This window comes from Schistocerca gregaria, chromosome 4 (assembly GCF_023897955.1).
Source record: "Schistocerca gregaria isolate iqSchGreg1 chromosome 4, iqSchGreg1.2, whole genome shotgun sequence".
Classification (NCBI taxonomy): Eukaryota; Metazoa; Arthropoda; class Insecta; order Orthoptera; family Acrididae; genus Schistocerca; species Schistocerca gregaria.
Genome location: NC_064923.1, coordinates 413,707,940 through 413,733,676, shown reverse-complemented (window position 1 = coordinate 413,733,676; position 25,737 = coordinate 413,707,940). Strand labels below are relative to the sequence as shown.

At 43.4% G+C, this 25,737-nt stretch overlaps 1 protein-coding gene across 2 annotated transcripts in view; it reads left to right on the top strand.

The window, feature by feature from the left end:
• Positions 1-25,737, top strand: part of LOC126267077 (L-lactate dehydrogenase-like) — a 489,630-nt gene that overhangs the window by 432,811 nt on the left and 31,082 nt on the right. For both annotated transcript variants that reach the window (XM_049971938.1, XM_049971939.1), the window contains one exon: positions 15,808-15,925. In XM_049971938.1, coding sequence (XP_049827895.1) covers positions 15,808-15,925 — 118 coding nt within the window. The remainder of the gene's footprint in view (positions 1-15,807; positions 15,926-25,737) is intronic.

Here is a 25,737-nt window from a genome sequence, read left to right as displayed (position 1 = left end):
GCGATATTCCGATGCCTTGGTCCCATCTCAAAAATTAGATTCCTCCAGGCTTGCAAAATACCCATCACTTTGACTATCAGTTTTTGTTTGAAGAGAATCTCTGACCACCGAGGGAAATTTTGAGCCTGGGGTAGAGGTGGAAGTCTGGTGGAGCCAAATCAGGCGACTAAGGCATCTGTGGCAGCGATTCGTATCTTAGTGCATGTATTTTGCCATGGCAACGGCATTTGTGCGTGGGCGTACATTGTCTTGATGAAAGATGGGTCACGCTCATTTCACCGGACTTTCTGCAAACGTGACGTCATTGGACGTCACGCACACTATTGATAACCGCAGGAACTGCAATCGACTTTCGGTAATGTTTGATACGGCGTCTCACAAGATTTCATACACACACGTGTCGGAGATTTATAAAAACACTCAGCTCTTGATACTGTTTGTTACAATTATTGTTATAATTAAACCTCACTTAATGATTTATCAGCAGTTAATGCTTTCATATAAGAGCTCTCTCAGGAGCGAGTTGTTACCATCAATAATTTACAAATCAAACATGAAACGCGCTTGTATTGTAACTTGCAGAATGCCGTTTCAAGGAACGGCGCATTGAAAATTTATCACAGCGTGTCATCATTATCGTTAAATATCAGTTAATAATGCATCGACGACTGGAGCATTCAAGGCGCATGATGATAACCAAGATAGGAGACTGTTATCATATGACGAAGTTCTAGCGTAATGGATAATGTGGTGGTTTACGGTATTGAAGGCTGTAGGTTTCCATCACGCTTCATGTAAATATTTTTTTTTTTTATCGTTAGCGTTGCTAACACTTTCTCAGACTTTCATATGAATGTAATACAAATATATTCTACAATATTCGATGATATTTACATTTCCGTCTGATTACAGGACGAAGAATGAAATAAATATTTAGCGATTTCCGAGTGTGTGGTTAGTCAGGAACATAAGAGGACATCTACAATCGCTGCGAGTTAAACTAGGAACAATAACTGTAATTTTCTTTCTTGTCACAAATTTTTTGCTATCTTTTTTTACGAATATGTGGCAATTCGTGAGTGTGTGGTTAGGCAGTAACAAGAGGACAGTTTTAACTGCTGCAACTAAAAAGAAATTCGTATTCTTCCTTCTGCCAAATATTTGGCTCTTTACTTCCGAATATGTCGCAATTTCCGACGGTGTGGTTAGGCAGGAACGGAACACGACAGCTGAAATCGCTGTGAGTGAATTTAGGAGTAATAACATTAATATTCTTCCTTTCCACAAAGTCAATAGCAGTCCCGGCAGACATTGCGCGTGACGTCAAAATGACTTCACGTTTGTAGAAAGTGTAGTGAAATGAGTGTTATTCTGAAAGATGATTTTCTTCCTTGCCAGACTTAGCTTTTTATCGCGTTCTTTTGCTGTAGTTGGTACAGGAGATTAGCGTAGTATTGTCCCGTATTTGACCAGTGGGAAGATAGTCAATCAGCAGAGTCCCTTTCGCATCGCAGAAAACTGATGCCACGACCTTTCCGGCCGATCATATTGCCTTTGCTTACTGTGGTGGAGGTGAATCAACACGTTTCCACTGCTTTGACTGTTATTTTGTCTCTCGGGTACGGCACCGTGTTTCATCTGTGACCGCAAACTGATGCAAAATCTCGTTGGTTGTTGTGAAAACGGATCGAACTTTGTTCGGACATTGCCATTCCGAAGCAATTCTGATCCTGCTTTAAGATTTGCGGCACCCATCTAGCAGATAATTTTCTCAAATTCAGTTACATCACTAAAATGTGATACGTCCGTTCACATGACACCCCACAGCTCGCACTTTTTGACGGCACTCCCTCATGACCATTTTATGCATTTATGTATGTCTTGGCTGATCAGTACGCATATCATCATCTAAGCTTTCGCGACCAAATTTAACCTAGTCAGTCCACTTGGCAACATTTGTATAAGAAGGAGTGAAGTCCCCCACTGTGTTCTGAATTTCCTTTGTTTCATACCTCTCTTTACGAAGTACTTAATCAATGCTCGAAGCTCGATTTTTTTCCGTCTTCTCAAATGACTACACGGGAACAACAACAGGGAGACGTCTGCACCACAGATCTCTACCGAGAGTACTGCCGCATCGCGTGTTTAATCGTGAAGGGTAACCTATTATTACACGGGAACCTCGAAGCGGTGGTTGCGGCCAGTGGAATGCACGGTACAGGCGACTGGCTCGGAGCTGTTCTCGAAGTAACAGATTTGCGACAGTTGGTTGTGTCACCATGGTGCCAACTGCTGCTCAGAGCTATACGCCGAACACACTGGTGTCCCCTCTCGGTACTGCCACATGGTCGTCCGGAGCCCATGAATCTTGCGGCCGTGCATGCTCGTGAGCACCGCTGCCAGCAGTCATGTTTACCGGTTACATTCCTGCAAAGTCTATTTGCAGTATCGCAGAAGGAACATCCAGCTTCTCGTGGCACTACTACACGACCTCGTTCATACACAGGGACGTGTTGACAGTGCCGTCTTTGTCGTCTTAAAGACATTCTTCGACTAACATCAACTCGCCACGTCCAATCTCAAAGGTAACTAACGCTCACGACCGTTACAGAGTCTGTTTGAATTAAACGTCATATACATCCTCATTGTGACGTTAGTAGCACCACTCTTATGCGACTGGTGCGAAATTTGAATAGACATAATCTTTCAGAAGAAAAAACCCGTCCACCAGGTTTCGTTTATGTCGTCCAAATTCTTCTTGGTGTTGCTTTTCATTTTCGTCAGTGTATTTAATGCACGGCAGCAGAATGTCGAATATTAGCTTAGCGGTGGTATAGGAGCGTCTGTGATCCGTATACTATCATAGTTTCGATACTGCTAAACAAGAATGCCAGCGGTTGACAAAACGGGCAGCCGTTTCAGAAGAGCTGAGGTCTAACGCCAACTGCTGCGTCTGGTGCGTTCAACCAGTAGTGCCGTGTGGCCTAGAGGCCGACTGTAGTGACTGAGGAATACTTGTGTTGCCTGTAGAAGATCAACCAGCAAACTGAGAGCGACCGTTAGCTTTGGGTGCTATTTAAATCTGGGCACTCGATGAAAACAGTCGAATGTCCAGTGAAGAGCTACTTCTTACTCCCAACTTAACTGAGTACGTTTTCAAAACATTGAGAAGGCTGCTCGGACTTATTAAATTGCCAGACACTGACGACTTCTAACTGCTGAAGTCGTGTCTCTAGTATATACATGACAAATCACCAACCTATCAATGAAAAGGAGTAACTACTCACAATGATTTTGGAAAAGCAACCCTACAAATAAGTATCATCGACAGCCGTCGCATCACGCCTAAAATTATTACTAAAATTTAAGCGCTCATTAATAAATTCTGTTTTGTGTGTTGCTTATGATCTCAAATGTTTCCTATGCTTTAATTTCCCTAAATATTTATTAAATCGCGCCACTTTTAGAGAGTGTACTAATACAAAATTTGATTCAGAAAATCTACTAGATATCGATCATTTAGTTATCGTAGACTCATCGTAATACACTCCTGGAAATTGAAATAAGAACACCGTGAATTCATTGTCCCAGGAAGGGGAAACTTTATTGACACATTCCTGGGGTCAGATACATCACATGATCACACTGACAGAACCACAGGCACATAGACACAGGCAACAGAGCATGCACAATGTCGGCACTAGTACAGTGTATATCCACCTTTCGCAGCAATGCAGGCTGCTATTCTCCCATGGAGACGATCGTAGAGATGCTGGATGTAGTCCTGTGGAACGGCTTGCCATGCCATTTCCACCTGGCGCCTCAGTTGGACCAACGTTCGTGCTGGACGTGCAGACCGCGAGAGACGATGCTTCATCCAGTCCCAAACATGCTCAATGGGGGACAGATCCGGAGATCTTGCTGGCCAGGGTAGTTGACTTACACCTTCTAGAGCACGTTGGGTGGCACGGGATACATGCGGACGTGCATTGTCCTGTTGAAACAGCAAGTTCCCTTGCCGGTCTAGGAATGGTAGAACGATGGGTCCGATAACGGTTTGGATGTACCGTGCACTATTCAGTGTCCCCTCGACGATCACCAGAGGTGTACGGCCAGTGTAGGAGGTCGCTCCCCACACCTTGATGCCGGGTGTTGGCCCTGTGTGCCTCGGTCGTATGCAGTCCGGATTGTATCGCTCACCTGCACGGCGCCAAACACGCATACGACCATCATTGGCACCAAGGCAGAAGCGACTCTCATCGCTGAAGACGACACGTCTCCATTCGTCCCTCCATTCACGCCTGTCGCGACACCACTGGAGGCGGGCTGCACGATGTTGGGGCGTGAGCGGAAGACGGCCTAACGGTGTGCGGGACCGTAGCCCAGCTTCATGGAGAAGGGTTGCGAATGGTCCTCGCCGATACCCCAGGAGCAACAGTGTCCCTAATTTGCTGGGAAGTGGCGGTGCGGTCCCCTACGGCACTGCGTAGGATCCTACGGTCTTGGCGTGCATCCGTGCGTCGCTGCGGTCCGGTCCCAGGTCGACGGGCACGTGCACCTTCCGCCGACCACTGGCGACAACATCGATGTACTGTGGAGACCTCACGCCCCACGTGTTGAGCAATTCGGCGGTACGTCCACCCGGCCTCCCGCATGCCCACTATACGCCCTCGCTCAAAGTCCGTCAACTGCACATACGGTTCACGTCCACGCTGTCGCGGCATGCTACCAGTGTTAAAGACTGCGATGGAGCTCCGTATGCGACGGCAAACTGGCTGACACTGACGGCGGCGGTGCACAAATGCTGCGCAGCTAGCGCCATTCGACGGCCAACACCGCGGTTCCTGGTGTGTCCGCTGTGCCGTGCGTGTGATCATTGCTTGTACAGCCCTCTCGCAGTGTCCGGAGCAAGTATGGTTGGTCTGACACACCGTTGTCAATGTGTTCTTTTTTCCATTTCCAGGAGTGTACTTGAAATATTTTCCATCCACAAACTTTCTTTAGATGTGAGAAGTTAAATTCCAGCTCGCCAAAACTGGTGAATTTGCTGAATATTCCAACAATCAGTACTTCAGACTCCTCAGTTTTCCAGTTATCAAAGCCCCTCTGTGGGTAGGTGGATCGTTTCGTTTGCAGATTGAGGCTCTTTCTACGTGCTTGTTGATCCAATTAGTCAGAAGACTTGAGAGTACTTCTCAGTTATTGTTTGTATTTGCCACATGATCAAGAAGTTGAATCTCTTTTGCATCCCAGAATACGCGTCGTAACGCTAAATAAAGTTGGACTACGTCTCACCTACAGTAATAAATTGGTGGAAAAATTTGGTTGTTTTCTTTTCAAAACGTTCCAAAATTTGTATTTGATTTGAGTCATAGTTGAACAAATGCGAAATTCTCTTTACACAAGGCAGCCTCATAAAAAGTTCCTTTATGTAAAATAGCACTTGGTGCCCTTTTTCGATGTTTCCAATGTGATTGAATTTTTATGACATTTTTCGCACTGATCGACTCCGAGATGTGTTCGGGCATTTTCAAAGCAACTATCAATTTCTTAACTGCTGATAATGAAGAAACAAGTTTCTTATAGAGTTTCACAACTTTTTAAAATGTTGGTTGGAAATGAGACATCAAAAACATACATATTTATAATGCGTAGTATTCCAGGTTAACTATCGAAACGAAACACACGCAATATGGATATCGTAAAAATTTATTTAAACAAGCTGCTCCATCGAGTTTACAGTCGACTTACGTTGTTGCAAATTATGTACCAACGTTCCAAAAACAAAATTTCGTTGGTTTCAATGGACTTTTTGTGTTCGAGATCGAGAAGCCTTCTCATTGGCTTAATACATGCTACATCTCTGATGACTTCAATACTCTGTGCTCTGGAGCAGGATATGCAGTACTCTGAACTATATAGCTACCATACCACTGCGTAAGAGATACCACTGACATCATTTCGTCTATATATTTACGTGGTACGTTTTCGTGATGATTTCAATACGAATGTTACACTCAAAACGGAAGACATAAACTATGAGCAGTTTGAATCGGTCAATTTACAGCCAACTGAAGAATAAGACGATTCATCCCCGAGGTCAAGCAGGAATACTGGGCTTTCCGGGTGACGCTGCGTCAAGGGTGTGCTGTGAGTCTGATTTGCGCACGCATATAGACGATAGACCTATTCGTCTTCTTTACGCATGCGAACACTTCTCTTACATGTGCTTTCTACTTGGGCTCTACTCAGGATGTGAAGTGTTGTTAACGTCATGTCTCAATTCACAGCAGAATTCGGCAGTCAGTGACCGATACGATTTTACATCCGTATTGGTTTCGTTTTCTATGAAACCTACACCACCTTTATGTATTCTTTCTTTGGCGTACGGAATAAAGTCGCTTGAATTCAAACCGCTTTCTCCGTTTAAAAAATTTTCTGACGTCATTATTTCAACTGGCTCCTTAATTACACTGGCCTGGCATCTCGGACCACGACACGGTCCTGTTGAACCTCGTTAGTGGTTACGTTCCAAATACTGACTCGGCGGTGTGTAATTTGCTTGGCTGCTTGAGATGATTTTGTCGCTGGTGTTCCATGTACCTCATTCCCACTGTTCTGAAGCTATTTCACTCTTCAGAACAGCGGAGAACATGCCCAAGGTAGACGACGACACACTCTTGAAGGGACCAAACAAATCAGTTTGTTCATTAATTACCCATTTTTATCGTTTGGAGACGACTGTGATTGCTATACACGGTGAAGCCTAACTCCGCAGGCAAAATTTCAGAGACTGTTCAGGAATATTGTCTGAGTATTTTCGTGTAAGGGGCCCGTAGTTCTTGGTGGCTTGTCAGACTAATTACATTTCGTTTGATTTCTTAGTCTTGTTGATTTTTCAATGTGTGGTGCACTGAAGCACTTCACAGCAGTGCAAATGTCGAAGTTACGCACTATTTTCCTATTTTGGAAACAAACTTGTTCTGTTCACTCACGATAGTAGCTGTTGACAATAGTAATGCCCATTTACTCTTCGCCATCTACTTGGTATTCAGCATTGCTCGATTCTGTCTCGTGTTTGTTTTTCCGGGAGTGTTAGGTGTGCAATAACAGTGATACACAGCTGTATACTGTGTGATATAGGACAAAAAACATCTAATGAATTATGCATGGTTTCCATGATAGAGACCATTTATTCAATCATACTTTGTTACAAAGACTGTGGCCTAATACGCGCTGTACATGCAGCCACACTTACAATATGCGTGGTTTCGTCCTAGAGGGCGGCACTGTTCCTTATACGTCATGCCCCAGCGCCCTCTCCTGCCATAGTAATTGGTAATGTGTCCGATTCACTTCTCTTGCTGACTCACCTTGTAGCGGATGTGATACAGCGTTGTACACAGTGGCTCCGTATTCGAATCGAGAGCTTGGCAACGTGGTGTTTACTTATGGAAAGGCAAATGGAAACGGGCGGCTGGCAGCAAGGTTGTATTAGGAGACATATCTCCGCCACAACTACCACAGCATTCACTATTTGCAACATTGTTTCGCCGTTTGCCTGATACAGGATCGTTTCAGGAAGCAGGAAATCATGAAAGGCGTACCAGAAATGTTCGGACACTAGACTTGGAGGAAAATGTGATTAACACTGTGGAAGGCGACTGCCTTGTCGATACCAGGTCAGTTGGCCCGCCAGTGCAGGTACGCCAGTCAACCGCGTGGAACATTCTCCATGACAATTGTATTACCCTTGTCACTTACAGCATGTGCAGGGCTTATTGGAGACAGATTTTCCACATCGGGTGGAGTTTTGACACTGATTTCTTCACCAGACAACTGCGATTCCGGGATTTGTGTCATCCATCCTATTCCCAGATGAGGCAATCTTTACGCTGAGTGGTATCTTCAACTTTCATAACAGTCATCTGTGGGACAGTATGCAGAATCCCCATGGTATGGCGACAGCAAAACATCAGCATTGGTGTAGCCAGACTGTGTGGACCTGGATAATTGGTGACCGTATTTTGGGACCAGTCTTCCTTCCACGTCAACTAAAAGGCAGGAACTATCGCCATTTCTTGAAGGTGACTTTGCCTCTCCTGCTGGAAGAAGTGTCACTGATGATTCGAAGGGGTATGGGGCCGCTACATGATGTGCTCCGGTCCACTTCGCCGTTAACGTCCGGAGGCATCTCAATCGTGTCCTCCCTGGTCGATAGACCGGACGAGGCTGTCCAGTTGCGTGGCTTGCTAATTTAGTGCATCTCAACCTGTGGAGTTTTGGTTATGGAACCATCTCAAAAGTGTCGTGTATCCAGAACCCATTCCAGATGTGGCGACACTGAAGCAGCGTATTCATGCTGCCTTTGACACAGTTCGGATGCAGACTGGCCGATGTGAACGTGTGAGACAGAACATGTTGCGGCACGTTCACGCATGCTTTGAGTCACATGGAAACCATTTTCAACAATACTGTAACTATTGCTGCATGGTACAACGCGTAATAACCACAGGCTCTGTAACAATGTATGATTGCGTAAACGCTCTCTAGCATGGAAACCATTCATTTCTGGACGTAAGTTCATGAGACCTTTTTTGTTCCGAATCCTCTCATCAATTAATCCCTAGAGTTTGTAAACGGTGGAAAAAGTTACCCTGTAAGTAGAGTTGCTGATGAAGAGTAGATCGGTAAGCATGGATTCACTGAATGCAAAGGGGAAGTGGCACAATGACAGCATACTGAGCTGTTCCTTTGGCGATGGCAACCACATCACTGTACCTTTGCTTCTTTGCTGTTGTGGTGGTATTTTCACAGGAAGGAAGATAACAGGGGTGTTGTAAAATGGTTCAAATGGCTCTGATCACTATGGTACTTAACATCTGAGGTCATCAGTCTCCTAGAACTTAGATCTACTTAAACCTAACTAACCTAAGGACATCACACACATCCATGGCCGAGGCAGGATTCGAACCTGCGACCGTAGCAGTCGCGCGGTTCCGGACTGAGCGCCTAGAGCCGCTCGGTCACCAAGGCCGGCACACATGGTTCAGAACCGCAATATCAACAGCAAGTCAAACTCTGCTACGAGTCCCTGTGTAGGACCTCATTCTTAACGGTATGCTTAACATCCATTTTATTTCCTTTCCTCCGCTTGAAACCCAGTACAGAGCATACAGAAATGCAGCTATAGGTGATGCTTACTTTACTGTCGGAGTACATTCTAACAAGGAACCCCTTGAGTGCGAGATCTCACAACGCTAATGATGTTTACCGCATTCGACGCCCCTCATATCGTCTTCCGTACAACCACAATATTGGCTGCTAATGGCAACAGGGGGTGGGACTGAAGATATCCAAGGATGAGCAAAGCATGAGATTACGGAGCATAGTTGAGCTGCTTGCTCGACGAGTGATACCTGTGTTGTTACAAAGTGGAGCAGTGGCAATGATGAACAAAGCAAACATTGCATTATATACAACAGCAGTTGCCGAAGTTGACATCTAGTCAGAAAGGAACACAACGAATTTCGCAGAATAAGAAGTGGCATCAGAAAAACTAGCCTTTCCGCAAGGTGAGTCGTTGGGATGCGAGCTGTCATATAAGTTCGATCGTGCGGTCAGTGTGTATGAGGAGTACAATGATGACGATACGTCCTTAACAGGTGAAAATGATATTGGAACAGTTGTCGAACCATGTAGTTCCTTGTCGGACAGGGAACCACAAATTCCGTCTCCAGTGAAACGTAGCAAAGAGCAATCGTTGTCCGATGAGCAGATACTAAACATCATTATGTTTATGGAGATCATCCGCAGCATAGCAAAAAAAAAAAAAAAAAGAACAGATTTCCAATAAGTCCTCAGCAACATAACACTGTAGTGCATAAGAAGATCTACGGATATGTAAGGGGGACAAGGCACTTTTGTTACAAAAACTGGTGTTTGCGCGTTTCAAAAATACTCGATACAATTTACAGGATGTGCATGATAGTGACCTACTACGTTATGCACATCAAATTGCGCGCGACGTAGATTACAGTTTCTTTAAGGGAAGCAGTGAATGGTTTTATAACTTCAAACAGTGGTACAGAATTGTAAGACTAAGATAACGAAATTTCAAACAAAGCGTTGACTTGATGATGCACAACAGACTGCGGAAGCTGCCCGAGAATTTGTAGATGAGGCATGAAGCTTACCCACGTTCTGTTAGGATTTGTTTTCTGCTCTGACCAATTGGGATTTGAAGAGAAAATGTATATAAAAAGAATACTGGAAATTAGAGGTACCAGGAGATTTATATCAAGATCAACTAACATCAATGCCTTAACGCATTCGTGCCCAATTACGTCAACTGTTAATATGGATGGTAAATTGATTGGAAATATATTTTTTGTGCTATGAGAGATTGGAGGTGTTCCGCCCCCTTCGATCCTTTTCGTGTGCATGATCTTGCAAGGGTGGTGGGGTATATTTAGGCCACAGCACGCAAGAGGGGAAAAATGGGCGTAAGAAAACTGTAACTATGGTTCGAGTACTGCTTTTGGCCAATAGCTGGTCAAAATAATTTGTTATTGCGTGATTCCTGGTCTGTGTATAAAAATCATACTCCTTTAGAGCGAACTACCACTCCTGAAAAGTATGTGACATTGCAATTCATACCACGTGGAACCACTGGAAAAATTCAGTCTCTGGATGTTTGTTGTTTTCCGTTTTTATAAAACATATTACGCCTTATCTGCAGTTGCGCCTTAAAGGATAGCCAGTTTCACCTGAGACCTCCACGACAGGCTGTTTTCGCATTCGGTTGCATTACTGTCACATTCCATTAGTTCTCATCACCCCGTTACACCTATGTGATACTTCATGTATTCTTCAAGTGTGGATACCTGGCTGAACGCCCTGCATGGTTTGTAACTCTCAAGATCACCTTTGATCTTGATGGTGCGAACTTTTGTGACAACTGTGGCGCACCAATTTTCTTTCGGTGTTCATGGTGCAAGTTAATTGTTTGTTTCGATCATTACTTGAACGTCGACGATGTCCATTTTGTGAAGTGTAATACATACTTCCCACAGGAGATTGATCACTGCACTTCCAGGGCACTGGTTTTCTTTTGCTCATCTGATGTACATGGTGAGTCATTGGAGGTTAATATTTTTCCAGTCGTAATTGCTAACACAACATATCCAAATGAGCCTTACTAGAGATCGAACCTGAGACCTCGCGCTGAGAGGTTTCCTTGTAAGACAAAAAACACGAAGGAATTATCCAAATGCTACGGAAATCGGTAGTTTTGAAGTATATGTACAAACGCATGATAGTAATCTCAGAAAATTGGGGTGATTTGTTCAAGAGAACGAGCTTCACAAATTGAGCATGTCAATAACTCGTTGGTACACCTCTGGCCCTTATGCAAGCAGTTATTAGATTTGGAATTGATTGACAGAGCTGTTGGATGTCCGCCATGGGGATATCGTACCAAATTCTGTACAATTAGCATGTCAAATTTTCAAAACGTCTATCTGGTTGGAGGGCTCTACCTATAATGCTCCAAATGTTCTCAATTGGGGAGACATCTGGCGATCTTGCTGGTCAAGGTTGGGTTTGCCAACCACGTTTGGCAAGCAGGAATACAAACAGTAGAAAGTATCGTCGTGTGCGGACGGGCATTGTCTGATGAAATGTAAGCCCAAGATGGTTGCCACTGAGAGCAATAAAATGGGGCGTAGAACGTCGTCGACGTATCGCTGTGCTGTGTAGGTGCCGCGGATGGCATCCAAAGGAATTCTGTTAGGAAGAGAAATGGCGCCTTAGACTATCGCTCTTGTTTGTCGGCCCATATGGCGCGCGACAGTCAGGTTGGTACTCCACCGCTGTCTGTGGCGTCTCCAGACAAGTCTTCTATCTAGAACCTCATTTTCTGGACTAGAATTGTCGTAACTGATGAGCCTCACTTCTAACTGAACCCCAGTGACCAGTGAAGACGTGTCTGGAATCGCTGCAGACAGCAGTGGGAGACCAAGCTAACTGTCGCCCGCCATACAATCCGACAACCGGGAGTGATGGTGCGGGTTGCCATTTCTTTTCATAGCAGGACCGCTTCGGTTGTCACCTGCGACAGCCTTATAGCATAGCAATACGTCGACGATATTCTGCGCCCTAATTTGTTGCCCTTTATGGCAAGACATCCTGGATTTACATTTTAGCAAGTCGATGTTCGCTCGCACACAGCGAGAGTTTACATCGCTTGTCTTAGTGCTTGCCAAACACTACCATGGTCAACAAGGTCGCAGGTCTGTCCCTAAATGAGAGCGTTTGGAGCCGTGTGGACAGTGCTGTCTGAACAGCTCGGGGTTCTGACCATCTAACGCGCCAATTGTACAGAATTTGGCAGAATATTCCCCAGAAGGACATCTAACAATTGTATCACTCAATGCTAAGCCGAATAACTGCTTACACAAAGGCCAAAGATGGACAAGTGCATTATTGACATGCTCAGTTTGTGAAGCTCTTTCTCTTGAATAAATCATCAATTTTCCTGGAACTGCAATCCTTTTTTTTTTGTCCTGAAATGTGCATCGATTTCTGTAACATTTGGATAATTCCGTCGCGGTGCATCTTTTTTGTCTTAGAGTTCTCTACGTGCAAAGAGAATCATGCACTGAACTATAAACAATAAAATCTCATCTCACATTAATTAATTTTATTAAATTAAGAATACACCGGCAGTTGTTTGAAAGTTCAATAATTTGGAGTCTCTTTTTTATGTGTAGAATTATACAGCTGCAACGCTTGCTTTTGGCAATTGAGAATCATGGAAAAAACAACAAAGGGTCACATTGAACAATAAGAAACAGAACTTGCTAATTTAATTACACGTATTAGGCATGACACGCATGTTGTTTCTACAGTATCAAACGTAACTTTGAAAATGTCAAGACGCAGCTATAACCACAGGGAAGAAATTTGAGACGCTTCAGGCAAAAGGGAAATCAAACAATAACAACAAACAGTTTACTCTTCATGTCAGTACAATAAAAGATCTGACAGTGCAACTCAGACCAATGCTCGTAGGTCAGAACACTACAACTCTTTATTGGGAAAGCTTTCTAAAATAAAAATACACATTCACACTTTTTCGGCAGGAGAAACGTCTCAGCACACTCTTTTCTGTACTTTCTCTACACATAAATATAACACCGATCGGCAAAAAAGAAAAAAAGCCAGTCTCAACTTTTAAGCAAGCTATAGTCAAGATGGTGTAAGAAGAACATTGACAGCTTTCAACTGCGAAGCGCTAGTGGCTGCAGGTGGAAAAGTTGCCGTCTATGGAATTGGGACAACACTGAGGCGTTTCCAGAGACGAACCGCCTTCTTTCGTCTCGCGTTAAGTTATCGGTTTGAGGCAGGTGCACGAAACTGCCGCACTCAACCCACAACTATCACGAATCAACTTACGCCGACTCAACTACAGACGATAATAGCGCAGTTTCTTTCATAATATAATAATGACTCCAAATTTAAACAGTAACATTTTTGAGAACTTCCCCCTATGATTGTTATCATCTACCCATGGTGAAACCGAAATTCACCGACAGAATTTTGGAGTTTGTTCAGGGATATTTTATGACCTTTTTGGTAAAATAGATCTTTGGGTGGCTCGGTACTTTGTGTTTCCATTTCATTTGATTTCTTACGCCCGTCAATCTTTTTACATCTGTGTCGCGCGGAAAATACGTCTGCAATATGTGCACGACATCGACATTTGCTCCGGTATGAAGATACCAGTGCAAGTGTCGACGGTATGCGCTGTGTGCCTTGTCTGAAAACAAACGTGTTCCATTCACTCACGATAGTGACGCCAATTTCACTATTCACCCTGAAGCTTGCCTTCAGTACCTCTCAGTTCTGTCTCGGGTCTGTTTCATAAGAGAGATGTTGCGTTACTCCGCGTTTCCAGTTGTACGTTTTGGTGACTGAATGTTACAGGTTTTTTCGCTGCTGTGACGATGTTTTCACAGAATCATTGGTAACTGAATAAATCATAATTATATTATCACTCAGTAACGAGCTACTAAAAACCACGCGTTTCTTATATCAAAATAGTGAAAAAATATCCCTGAACGACATACGAAATTTTCTTGGTGGTGTTCGCGTCAGGTTAACGCTGCATACTTAAGGTTAATGAATTGTGTCAGTTACACCATGAATTATGGATAGTTAACTTTTGCTCTAGGTAGTTTACACTTTATTACTACTAATGTATTTCCATGTGCTCTAACAATATAATTGCTTTTTGTATGACTTCTACACTGCCTGACAAAAAAATGTGCAGCGCCTAGAAAGGGAGTAAGAAATGAAATGGAACTTCATTGGTTCAGAGCATATGTAATGCTATTCAAGTGATAACGAAATCGAGTTACGTTTACAAAGAACTTGACAGCATGAGCGCTGTTGTCAGTATGACATAGCACTCCTTCTGGCCTGGTAAGTTTTTGAAGGGTTTCATAAAGCCGTTGTATTCTCTCCTGAGGAAAGCTGGCCAACAACTGTTGTAACTGGTCCTTTATATCCTGAATACTGCTACTGGGACACTTGACGTTCGAGCAGGTCTCACACATGGTCCATTGGGGATAGATTTGGGGATCCTACTGACCACGAGAGTCCCTCAACATCACACAGACAGTTCATAGAGTCACGTGCCATGGTGGAAGAACACTGTCCTATTGGGAAGTGGTACCACGGTACTGTTGCAAGAGAGGTAACACGTAAGGTTGCATGTCACTGTATTCGCAAATCCGTCTGGTGCTGCTGTTAGTTCTGGTGAGGGATGACACAGAAGTTTGAAGTGAGTTCATTACTTGGTCTCAGGTGACAGGCGCACAAATGAACTGGTTACGTTGAGCTTGGCGCACAATATGGCGGTCCTTCTGCGTGGTGACCAGAGGTGTGGAATTTTGGTGACATGTGTGCCTGTGCTAACTTTCCAATGCAGTGCAGATCGGGCCACTGTCACATCACAATTCCCCACAAATCTGATATTGCACGATTCGACCAGTTGGCCAAATGAGGACCCACACTGAAGCCCCTTTCAAACTCTCAGGTGCTGATAACGCTGTTTCACACAAGTGGGCGACATCTCCATGTCCTTCATATGATCACACCGACGTCTGGTTTTCTTCAAGCAACTTATGTAATCTACCAGGCCTCGTACGAACACTAAACAAAAGCATCCTCAATGCACCCTGGCTGTCGCTCTCTTTGTCAGAAGAGTTGTAACTCTATATATTTACATTCCCGCTGGCGTACGTGTATGAAGTTACACTGACGTACTCTGCCTCTGGGATGCTTCCCATTTTTTCCGTCAAGCGTTGTATATTTAGATAAACAGTGGCATCGCATTCTATCATGAAGCCTACTGGGAAAAGAGACGAGGATAATGTTTTGGCATTTGAATTGTTTATCTAAGCCGGACGTGGTGGTCTCGCGATTCTAGGCGCTCAGTCCGGAACAGCGCGACTGCTACGGTCGCAGGTTCGAATCCTGCCTCGGCCATGGATGTGTGTGATGTTATTAGCTTAGTTAGGTTTAAGTAGTTCTAAGTTCTAGGGGACTGATGACCACAGATGTTAAGTCCCATAGTGCTCAGAGCCATTTGAACCATTTTGTTTATCTAAGGTCATCACTTGCGCAGAAACTTTTATCGAGTTTTGCCGTCTCTCATCCATACGGCAGTTGTGGAATTTAGAGCTTACGAATTCAGATTTGGAATCAGTGCGTGACGTGTGTGCGTGTTGCGTGTCGCAGTGCCCGTGTGGTCTGGGGTGAACGTGGCCGGCGTGCGGCTGCGGGACCTGAATCCCTGCATCGGCACCGACAAGGACCCCGAGAACTGGAAGGAGCTGCACACCCAAGTCGTTGACAGGTGCGTACCGAGCTCTCTACCACTGCTTATTTCTGCCTTGTGCTTCTCCCCAATTTATAGCACGCAGCATTGTCACTTTCCTCTTTCTATATACGCAGCCTGTGACAAGTATCATATCGTATTATCACTGGTATGGCGGAGAACTGTCATTTCGTACACTTTCATGCTTTTATTACAAATAATATTACATGTGGACACGAGTTATAAAATCTGGAGGACAAAGCGACGCGAGCTGCGTTCCAGTTGAAGGACAGAAAGTGGCTGTTCCCATAGATGTTTATGCGCAGCCTTCATCTTTTGCAACAGTTGTTAGGGTAGCAAAAGAAAGTGAAATGGATGACCGTAGACCCCCTGAGATCGATTGAAGGTAGCAAGGAAACGGCGATACACTGTGGCATTTCGGGAGCGGGAAAGGAATACTTCCATAATATACAGCTGCATCTACATCTATACTCCGCAATTCACCTTTTCGTGAGTGGCGGAGGGTACTTTATGTACCACTGTCACTTTCCCTTTTTCCTGTTCTAGTCGCATATAGTTCCTGGGTAAAACGATTGCTGGTAAGACTTCAAATGAGCTAGAATCTCTGTAATTTTATCTTCTTGGTCTTTCCGCAAAACATGGTAGGAGGAAGCAATATATTGTCTGAATTTCTTTATATTGTCTGAATTTCTTGGAACTTATACTCTTGTAACTGTAACAGTAGATCATACCTCGACTCAGAACGCCAATCTTGCAGACTCTACCACTGCAGTTGACTGAGAAATCTCCGGGACGCTTTCACGCTTGCTGTACGAACCCGTAACGAAACGCGCTGCTCTTCTTGGGGCCTTATCTATGTCTTCCATCAGTCCTATCTGGAGTCGATCCCAGACTGACGAGAAATATTTGAGCGATTGTTCGTAAGCTACTTCCTTTATTGATTCCTGTGGATTTTTCCAATGAATCTGTCCGGCATCTGTCTTGCCTCTGATTAATTTTGTTTAGTCGTTCCACTTCAAACCGCGCTGTATACAAATTCCTAGATATCTTATGGAAGTAACTGCTTCAAAGGACTATTCTGCAATCATGTAAACATACAATAACGGTTCTTTCTATCTATGTATTCGCAGTACGTTACATTTGTTTAAGTTAAGGGCCAGTTGCCACTTTCTGTATGAAGAAGTTAACAAATAAAACTAGTGAATGGAAGTTTTCCATAATGAACATCTTGGCATACTGAGTCTATCGGTACGATTTTTTAAGTTCTCCTAGCTTTTTCATTTTCTGAGTTTCTACGACAATCATTACAAACATTACTTACTGTTTAAGAAATACTGTTCAAAATATTGGTAAACTTGTGTTCAAGTAAACTTTAGTGATCGATATTCGAGCGTTGTGCTGAAACGATTCAAGAAACTGGTCTGAAGGCGATGGATTAAAATTGAGGCTATAGAATATTGACTGTTGTTTTTCGTGGTTTCCCTAATACTTGGATTATTCCTTTGAATACGGAACAGATGATTTTCTTTCGTCTCCTTGATCAATCTTTTGCTCCGTCTCTATGGTCTCATTGTTGCGGACAAGTATAAGCTTTCTACCAGATATGAATAGCTTTTTTATGCAGGAATTTGGACATCGGAATACAGCCCTCTATCTCATCAATATAAAATCACTCTTTATACATAGCCTGCTATATATTGAATTAATTACTTCAGTTCCCTTTGACAAAGATGAGGATTTAATTCGACCATAGCTTACTAACAGAAAACGCCCCATTGTTCGCCTAGAATAGCTTAAGTCAACCATGGAGAACCTAAATTTGGATCACTGTTTGGGATTTAGAACCCAAATACTCCTGTCTGCAGATCCAGAGTTTGAAACATTGCGCTACCTCGCTTATCCCAACAGGAGACCTTTTTTTATTTTTCTTGGGCCATCAGTCTTCCCCATTTCTACCAATCTCTTAATCTCTGAGTAGCACTTGTACCGTACTTCCTCAATAATTTGTTCGATGTAATCCGTTTTCTGTCCTCACCTGAAACTTTTACCCTCTATAGCTCCTTCTAATACCACGGAAATTATTCGCTGATGCACTATCATCTCGTCCCGCCTTCTTGTCAGTTTCTATGTGTTCCTTTCTTCGGCGACTCTGCGGAGAACCTTCTTATTCCTTATTTTATCAGTCCACGTAATTTTAAACATTCTTCTGTAGCACCACACCACAAATGCTTCGATTATGTTCTGTTCTGGTTTTCCTACAGTCCATGTTTCACTACCATACAACGCTGTGCTCGAAACGTACATTCTCAGAAACTTCTTCCTCAAACTAAGGCCTGTGTTTGATACTAATAGAATTTTTTTGGCTAGGAATGTACTCTTTCTTTGTGTTAGTCTGCTTTATACGTCGTCCTTGCTTCGCCCATCGTGTTTCATTTTGTTTCCAAGGCAGCGGAATTCCTTAAACGCGACTGCTTGGTAACCACTAATCTTGATGTTAATTTTATCGCTCTTCTCATTTCTGTCATTACTTTTATTTTTGTTCGGTTTACTCTCAAACCACATATGAGCTCGTTAAATCGTTAATTTAATTCAATAGGTCCTATAATTGTTGTTCATTGTCTCACAGTATAACAATGCAGTCAGTGAATATAATTATATATACAATACAGAGTGTGAAAAAATAAACTTAACGTTCCATCCTTTGTTTGCCTTCTGTACACGATCAGATCAAAATGGATCCCACATTGGAAAAATTAAAGCTCAGTGCTGCCGTTCTCGCCAGTGTGAAATAATATGATGGTGGTAGCATTATTTGGCGTGTCATGCCGTTACCGAGCAGCGATAGTGTGCGCGGTTTCCGTCATGTTCGGAAGCCAGCGGAGCGAGGTCGATTTATAATGCCATATCACAACTGTTTACGACCTATATTTTCAACTGTGTGCTCTAGCACAACTGTTCCCAATCCATATTTACTCCTCTGTACCCTGTTACAGAAATGATAAGTAATAAATGTAACATACTGCGCCTACATAGGAAAAGAAATCCACTACTGTACAGTTACACTATTGGTGACAAATTTCTGGAAACAGTCACCACTGTAAAATATCTAAGAGTATTTATTCGGTGCGACCTAAGGTGGGATGGGCACAAAAGACAAATAGTAGCAAAAGGAGATGCGAGACTTAGATTCATAGGAAGAACCATAAGGAAATGTAATTCATCCATTAAAGAAGTAGCTGACAGGCCCCTTGTTCGAATGCTTCTTGAGTGTTGTTCATTAGTCTGGGATCCTTACCAAGTAGGACTGATAGAAGACAGAGAGGATCCAAAGAAGAGCGGCGTGTTTCGTCACTGAATAGTTTAGTCGATGCTCAAAAAAGCTCCAGTGGCAGACAGTACAAGAGAGGCGTTAGACAATTGCTGAAATGGTTCCTTTGAAAAAGACATGGTCGTTTCACTTCCTCATTCTTTCTCGTACTAGCTTCGTCTCTAATGACTTCATCGTTAATGTGAGGCAAAACTTCCTCTATTCATCTACAGAATGGGCTGATTTTTTTGTATATATTTTCGTTTAAAAATACATATGTTATGAACGGATTCTGAATTGATTAAATACAATTTTCTTTGAAACAACCTGGCAAAGTTAAACTGTGTACCATATCGGGACTCAAATCCAGGACCTTTCCTCTTCGGGGGAAAGTTCTCTACCAACTGAGTTGCACGAGCACAATTCATGACACGTCCTCACAGCATTACTAACTACGTCATCTCCTACCTTCCAAAGTTAGAAGAGCGTATTTGCGTCGTGGTTACAATACTGCTTCCCTGATGCATGTTGGTTGGTGGAGATGAGTTACTGGTGGAAGTAAGACTGTGAGGAAGAGTTGTGAGTCGTGCCAAAGTAGCAGAAACGGGCGGAAATAGGGGAGAAAAGGGTAGCTCAGTTGATATGCCTGTTGCCCATGAAAGGAAAAGGTTCTGGGTTCGCGTCCAAGTCCAGCGTACAGTTTAAATCTACCAAAAAGTTTCATATCAGCGCACACTCCGCTGCAAAGTGTAAAATTCTTCAGATTTTTTTTCCTGGTATAATACTCATATATTATTTGCTTTCCTTTCACGAATATACACTGTTACCTGCAATGGGATTCTAACCTTTCTTTTCAAAGAACTGTTAGATGGTACAAACTAAAGCTTTCTCTCTCTTTCTCTCTCTCTATCAGTATCTCTCTCTTCTCACACTCACACAAACACATAGAGCCGCCGCTGACACTCACAAATTTACAGAGCCCATCAGGAGTAACATGCCCTCACACCATAAGCAGAAACATTTCTTCGAAAGCAGTTACAACTAACAATTAAGTATTAGCAGAAAGATAAACGACATTAACGAAGATCAAAATGAACGTTAGTTACATTTTAGTCTTATTTGTTTCATTTCAGAGAAAAATGGATTATAGAGAAATCATTAAGAATAGAAAATGCGGATGACAGATAGCTAATTGAACAACAGTATTTGCTTTTGAGCTATACTTTTAGTTTTTACTTGTTATTCGACACTAAAATGAAGGGAACCTAAAAAAGAGAAACAAAATTCTTTCAAAACATACTTATTCTAATTTTCCTTTTTACGTTGGATCTGGGAGGTGTGGTTTCAAACTCCATTAATCACTCTGAAATAAGTATCTTGTTACTTCCAGAAATCTCTTTACATAAATACAGAGTCGGTTCTGTCAGCAAGAATACGGTTGCTTTTCATCCACGTATTTTCGTATGTAAACCAGCAATCTTTCCTTAGTGACCTCTATATCTACGGGACCTCAGCTTTTTTTATTTCCAAGCACGGGCATCGCTTGATTTAGGAACATACAGCTCAGCTATCTGCTGAAAACTACCTGAAAATGATCACTCCTACAAGTCACAGAAAATGGTGACATTACACACTAGTTAAGGAAACCTTCCTAATTACAGGAAATCATTCTGGTGGCACAAGTTCACACGTGTACTTTTCCAATGCTTTGGTGGCATTTATCGCATTTAATGCCATTTCACAAGCATGCTACTAAAGATAGGTTCTTGCTGTTCAGACTTCCCTTGAGTTTATAGTGAAAAAATTTTTTTGCACTACTGAAAGGTATCAGATAGATTATATAATGGTAAGACAGAGATTTAGGAACCAGGTTTTAAGTTGTAAGACATTTCCAGGGGCAGATGTGGACTCTGACCACAATCTATTGGTTATGACCTGTAGATTAAAACTGAAGAAACTGCAAAAATGTGGGAAACTAAGGAGATGGGACCTGGATAAACTGAAAGAACCAGAGGTTGTACTGAGTTTCAGGGAGAGCATAAGGGAACAATTGACAGGAATAGGGGAAAGAAATACAGTAGAAGAAGAATGGGTAGCTCTGAGGGATGAAGTAGTGAAGGCAGCAGAGGATAAAGTAGGTACAAAGACGAGGGCTGCTAGAAATCCTTGGGTAACAGAAGAAATATTGAATTTAATTGATGAAAGGAGAAAATATAAAAATGCAGTAAATGAAGCAGGCAAAAAGGAATACAAACGTCTCAAAAATGAGATCGACAGGAAGTGCAAAATGGCTAAACAGGGATGGCTAGAGGACAAATGTAAGGATGTAGAAGCTTATCTCACTAGGGGTAAGATAGATACTGCCTACAGGAAAATTAAAGAGACCTTTGGAGAGAAGAGAACCATGTGTATGAATATCAAGAGCTCAGATGGCAGCCCAGTTCTAAGCAAAGAAGGGAAGGCAGAAAGGTGGAAGGAGTATATAGAAGGTTTATACAAGGGCGATGTACTTGAGGACAATATTATGGAAATGGAAGAAGATGTAGATGAAGACGAAATGGGAGATACGATACTGCGTGAAGAGTTTGACAGAGCACTGAAAGACCTGAGTCGAAACAAGGCCACCGGAGTAGACAACATTCCATTAGAACTACTGACGGCCTTGGGAGAACCAGTCCTGACAAAACTCTACCAGCTAGTGAGCAAGATGTATGAGACAGGCGAAATACCCTCACACTTCAAGAAGAATATAATAATTCCAATCCCAAAAAAAGCAGGTGCTGACAGATGTGAAAATTACCGAACTATCAGTTTAATAAGCCACGGCTGCAAAATACTAACGCGAATTCTTTACAGACGAATGGAAAAACTGGTAGATGCAGACCTCGGGGAGGATCAGTTTGGATTCCGTCGAAATGTTGGAACACGTGAGGCAATACTGACCTTACGACTTATCTTAGAAGAACGATTAAGAAAAGGCAAACCTACGTTTCTAGCATTTGTAGACTTAGAGAAAGCTTTTGACAATGTTGACTGGAATACTCTCTTTCAAATGCTAAAGGTGGCAGGGGTAAAATACAGGGAGCGAAAGGCTATTTACAATTTGTACAGAAACCAGATGGCAGTTATTAAAGTCGAGGGGCATGAAAGGGAAGCAGTGGTTGGGATAGGAGTGAGACAGGGTTGTAGCCTCTCCCCGATGTTATTCAATCTGTATATTGAGCAAGCAGTAAAGGAAACAAAAGAAAAATTTGGAGGAGGTATTAAAATTCATGGAGAAGAAGTAAAAACTTTGAGGTTCGCCGATGACATTGTAATTCTGTCAGAGACGGCAAAGGATTTGGAAGAGCAGTTGAACGGAATGGACAGTGTCTTGAAAAGAGGATATAAGATGAACATCAACAAAAGCAAAACTAGGATAATGGAATGTAGTCAAATTAAATCGGGTGATGCTGAGGGAAATAGATTAGGAAATGAGACACTTAAAGTAGTGAAGGAGTTTTGCTATTTATGAAGTAAAATAACTGATGATGGTCGAAGTAGGGAGGATATAAAATGTAGACTGGCAATGGCAAGGAAAGCGTTTCTGAAGAAGAGAAATTTGTTAACATCGAATATAGATTTATGTATCAGGAAGTCGTTTCTGAAAGTATTTGTTTGGAGTGTAGCCATGTATGGAAGTGAAACATGGACGATAAATAGTTTGGACAAGAAGAGAATAGAAGCTTTCGAAATGTGGTGCTACAGAAGAATGCTGAAGATTAAATGGGTAGATCACATAACTAATGAGGAGGTATTGAATAGGATTGGGGAGAAGAGAAGTTTCTGGCACAACTTGACTAGAAGAAGGGATCGGTTGGTAGGACATGTTTTGAGGCATCAAGGGATCACAAATTTAGCATTGGAGGGCAGCGTGGAGGGTAAAAATCGTAGAGGGAAACCGAGAGATGAGTACACTAAGCAGATTCAGAAGGATGTGGGTTGCAGTAGGTACTGGGAGATGAAGCAGCTTGCACAGGATAGAGTAGCATGGAGAGCTGCATCAAACCAGTCTCAGGACTGAAGACAACAACAACAACATGAGAGGTCTGTGGGAGCTTCTTATCGAAATAAGAAAGGACAAGAATGCTAACAGCTTTGAATAAGAATCAGAAGTTTCAACGCTGCTTTCTTCCTTACGAGTTTCGTGTCTCCGGTGGAAGTTTCGTGCAGGATACATCGGCTCTTCCCGTCTTTCCAGTTTTCGTGCTTTGCGCGCATTCAGTAAGCGGACCTCATGAAGGTCGTTGAAAATAAACACAGAAGACAAGGGCAGTGCAGCGGTAATGTATTCCGATTCTAAAGGGAGGAATGTTTCTTTGTTTTGGCAGTCGTGACCGCAGGCGGCGCATCACCGGACTCCCATCCGCGGAGCTCGCCACACCTCTGCGGGCGAGTGGGCGCAAACAATACGAATAGCGTTGTAAGCAGATTGCAGCATGACAGATATCGCAAATTGTAGACCGAAACGAGAAGATTGTACGGAACGTGTACTGGCACGAATCAGCTAATGGAGGAATTACTCACCCAACAAAATATTAGCCACTTCCTCTGAAGGGCACACTCGGTTTTTTTTTTTAAACGCTGTAGGTTGTGCGCGAATGGTCCCAGGCGGTCAATGTGACACGCTACTGCTGGGGCAGCACATGTGACAGATGGTTGTATAGAGTCACTGCAGAGCAGACGGGACAGAGTGGCAGAAAGAAGATTCGTGTTTGGATGTGTCCATGACCACGCCGCGAATGATGTTGCCAGATTTGTTGGTGTATCACCACGAACTAAGGAAGGGTGTACTGTGCTCGCTGCTATGTAACATGACGTACGAACAGTGGTCCTGAAGAGATTCTAACGTACAAAAACTAGAGACGAATATCACACCATGTTAGCAACAGTCGGTTACAAACTCGATAGGAATTGCTACTGTCAGTGAATGCAGGTCCATCTGAGCCAGTTTCCGAGCGAACACTGTGAAGGGACCGGCGTGCAGTAGACATTTTGAATCATGTACTTCGTAGAAGGCGACGTATTCAGCGAACCAAAAAACAAAAAAACAAAAAATGGAAACAGCTGACTACAGGCGCATGGTGTAGTCCAAGTAATTGCGATTAAGCCTCTGTTCAAAGGATAGAAGACGTCAAGTGCATCGATACCCAAATGAGACGTTTATTCTGTCGTGTGTCGACGATGTAGTTCAGCACGGAGTTGGTTCTCTGATGTTTTGGGGTTGATTGTGGCGAATGTGCTATGGACACTGCCGTCTTCCCGCGCCCGGGTTCCCGGGTTCGATTCCCGGCGGGGACAGGTATTTTCTCTGCCTCGTGTTGACTGGGTGTTGTGTGATGTCCTTAGGTTAGTTAGGTTTAAGTAGTTCTAAGTTCTAGGGGACTGATGACCATAGATGTTAAGTCCCATAGTGCTCAGAGCCATTTGAACCATTTTTGAACTGCCGTCTTCCTAGACTGCAACAGCAATGTTCATTGGACCGCAGGCATACGTTCGTTTGTTGTCGAAAGGGTAGGAACTGAATTATACACTACTGGCCATTAAAATTGCTACACCACGAAGATGACGTGGTACAGACGCCAAATTGTACCGACAGGAAGAAGATGCTGTGATATGCAAATAATTACCTTTTCAGGGCAATCACACGAGGCTGGCGCCGGTGGCGGCGCCTACAACGTGCTGACATGAGGAACGTTTCCAACCGATTTCTCATACATAAAACAGCAGTTGACCGGCGTTGCCTGGCGAAATGTTGTTGTGATGCCTCGTGTAGCAGAACATGTAATCGGTGGATTCAGGAGGATAATACGGAACGCTGTGCTGGATCCCAACGGCCTCGTATCACTATCAGTCGAGATGACAGGCATCTTATCCGCATGGCTGTTACGGATCGTGCAGCCATGTCTCGATCCCATCTCAACAGATGACGACGTTTGCAAGACGACAACAATCTGCACGAACAGTTCGACGACGTTTGCAGCAGCATGGACTATCAGCTCGGAGACCATGGCTGCAGTTACCCTTGATGCTGCATCACAGAGAGGAGCGCCTACGGTGGTGTACTCAACGACGAATCTGGGTGCACGAATGGCAAAACGTCATTTTTTCGGATGAATCCAGGTTCTGTTTACAACACCATGGTGGTAGCATCCGTGTTTGGCGACATCGCGGTGAACGCACATTGGAAGCGTGTATTCGTCATCGCCATACTGGCGTATCACCCGGCGTGATGGTATGAGGTGCCATTGGTTACACGTCTCGGTCACCTCTTGTTCGCACTAACGGCACTTTTAACTGGGGACGTTACATTTCAGATGTGTTACGACCCGTGGCTCTACCCTTCATTCGATCCCTGCGAAACCCTACATTTCAGCAGGACAATGCACGACCGCATGTTGCAGGTCCTGTACGGGCCTTTTGTGGATACAGAAAATGCTCGTCTGCTGCCCTGGCCAGCACATTCTCCAGATCTCTCACCAAC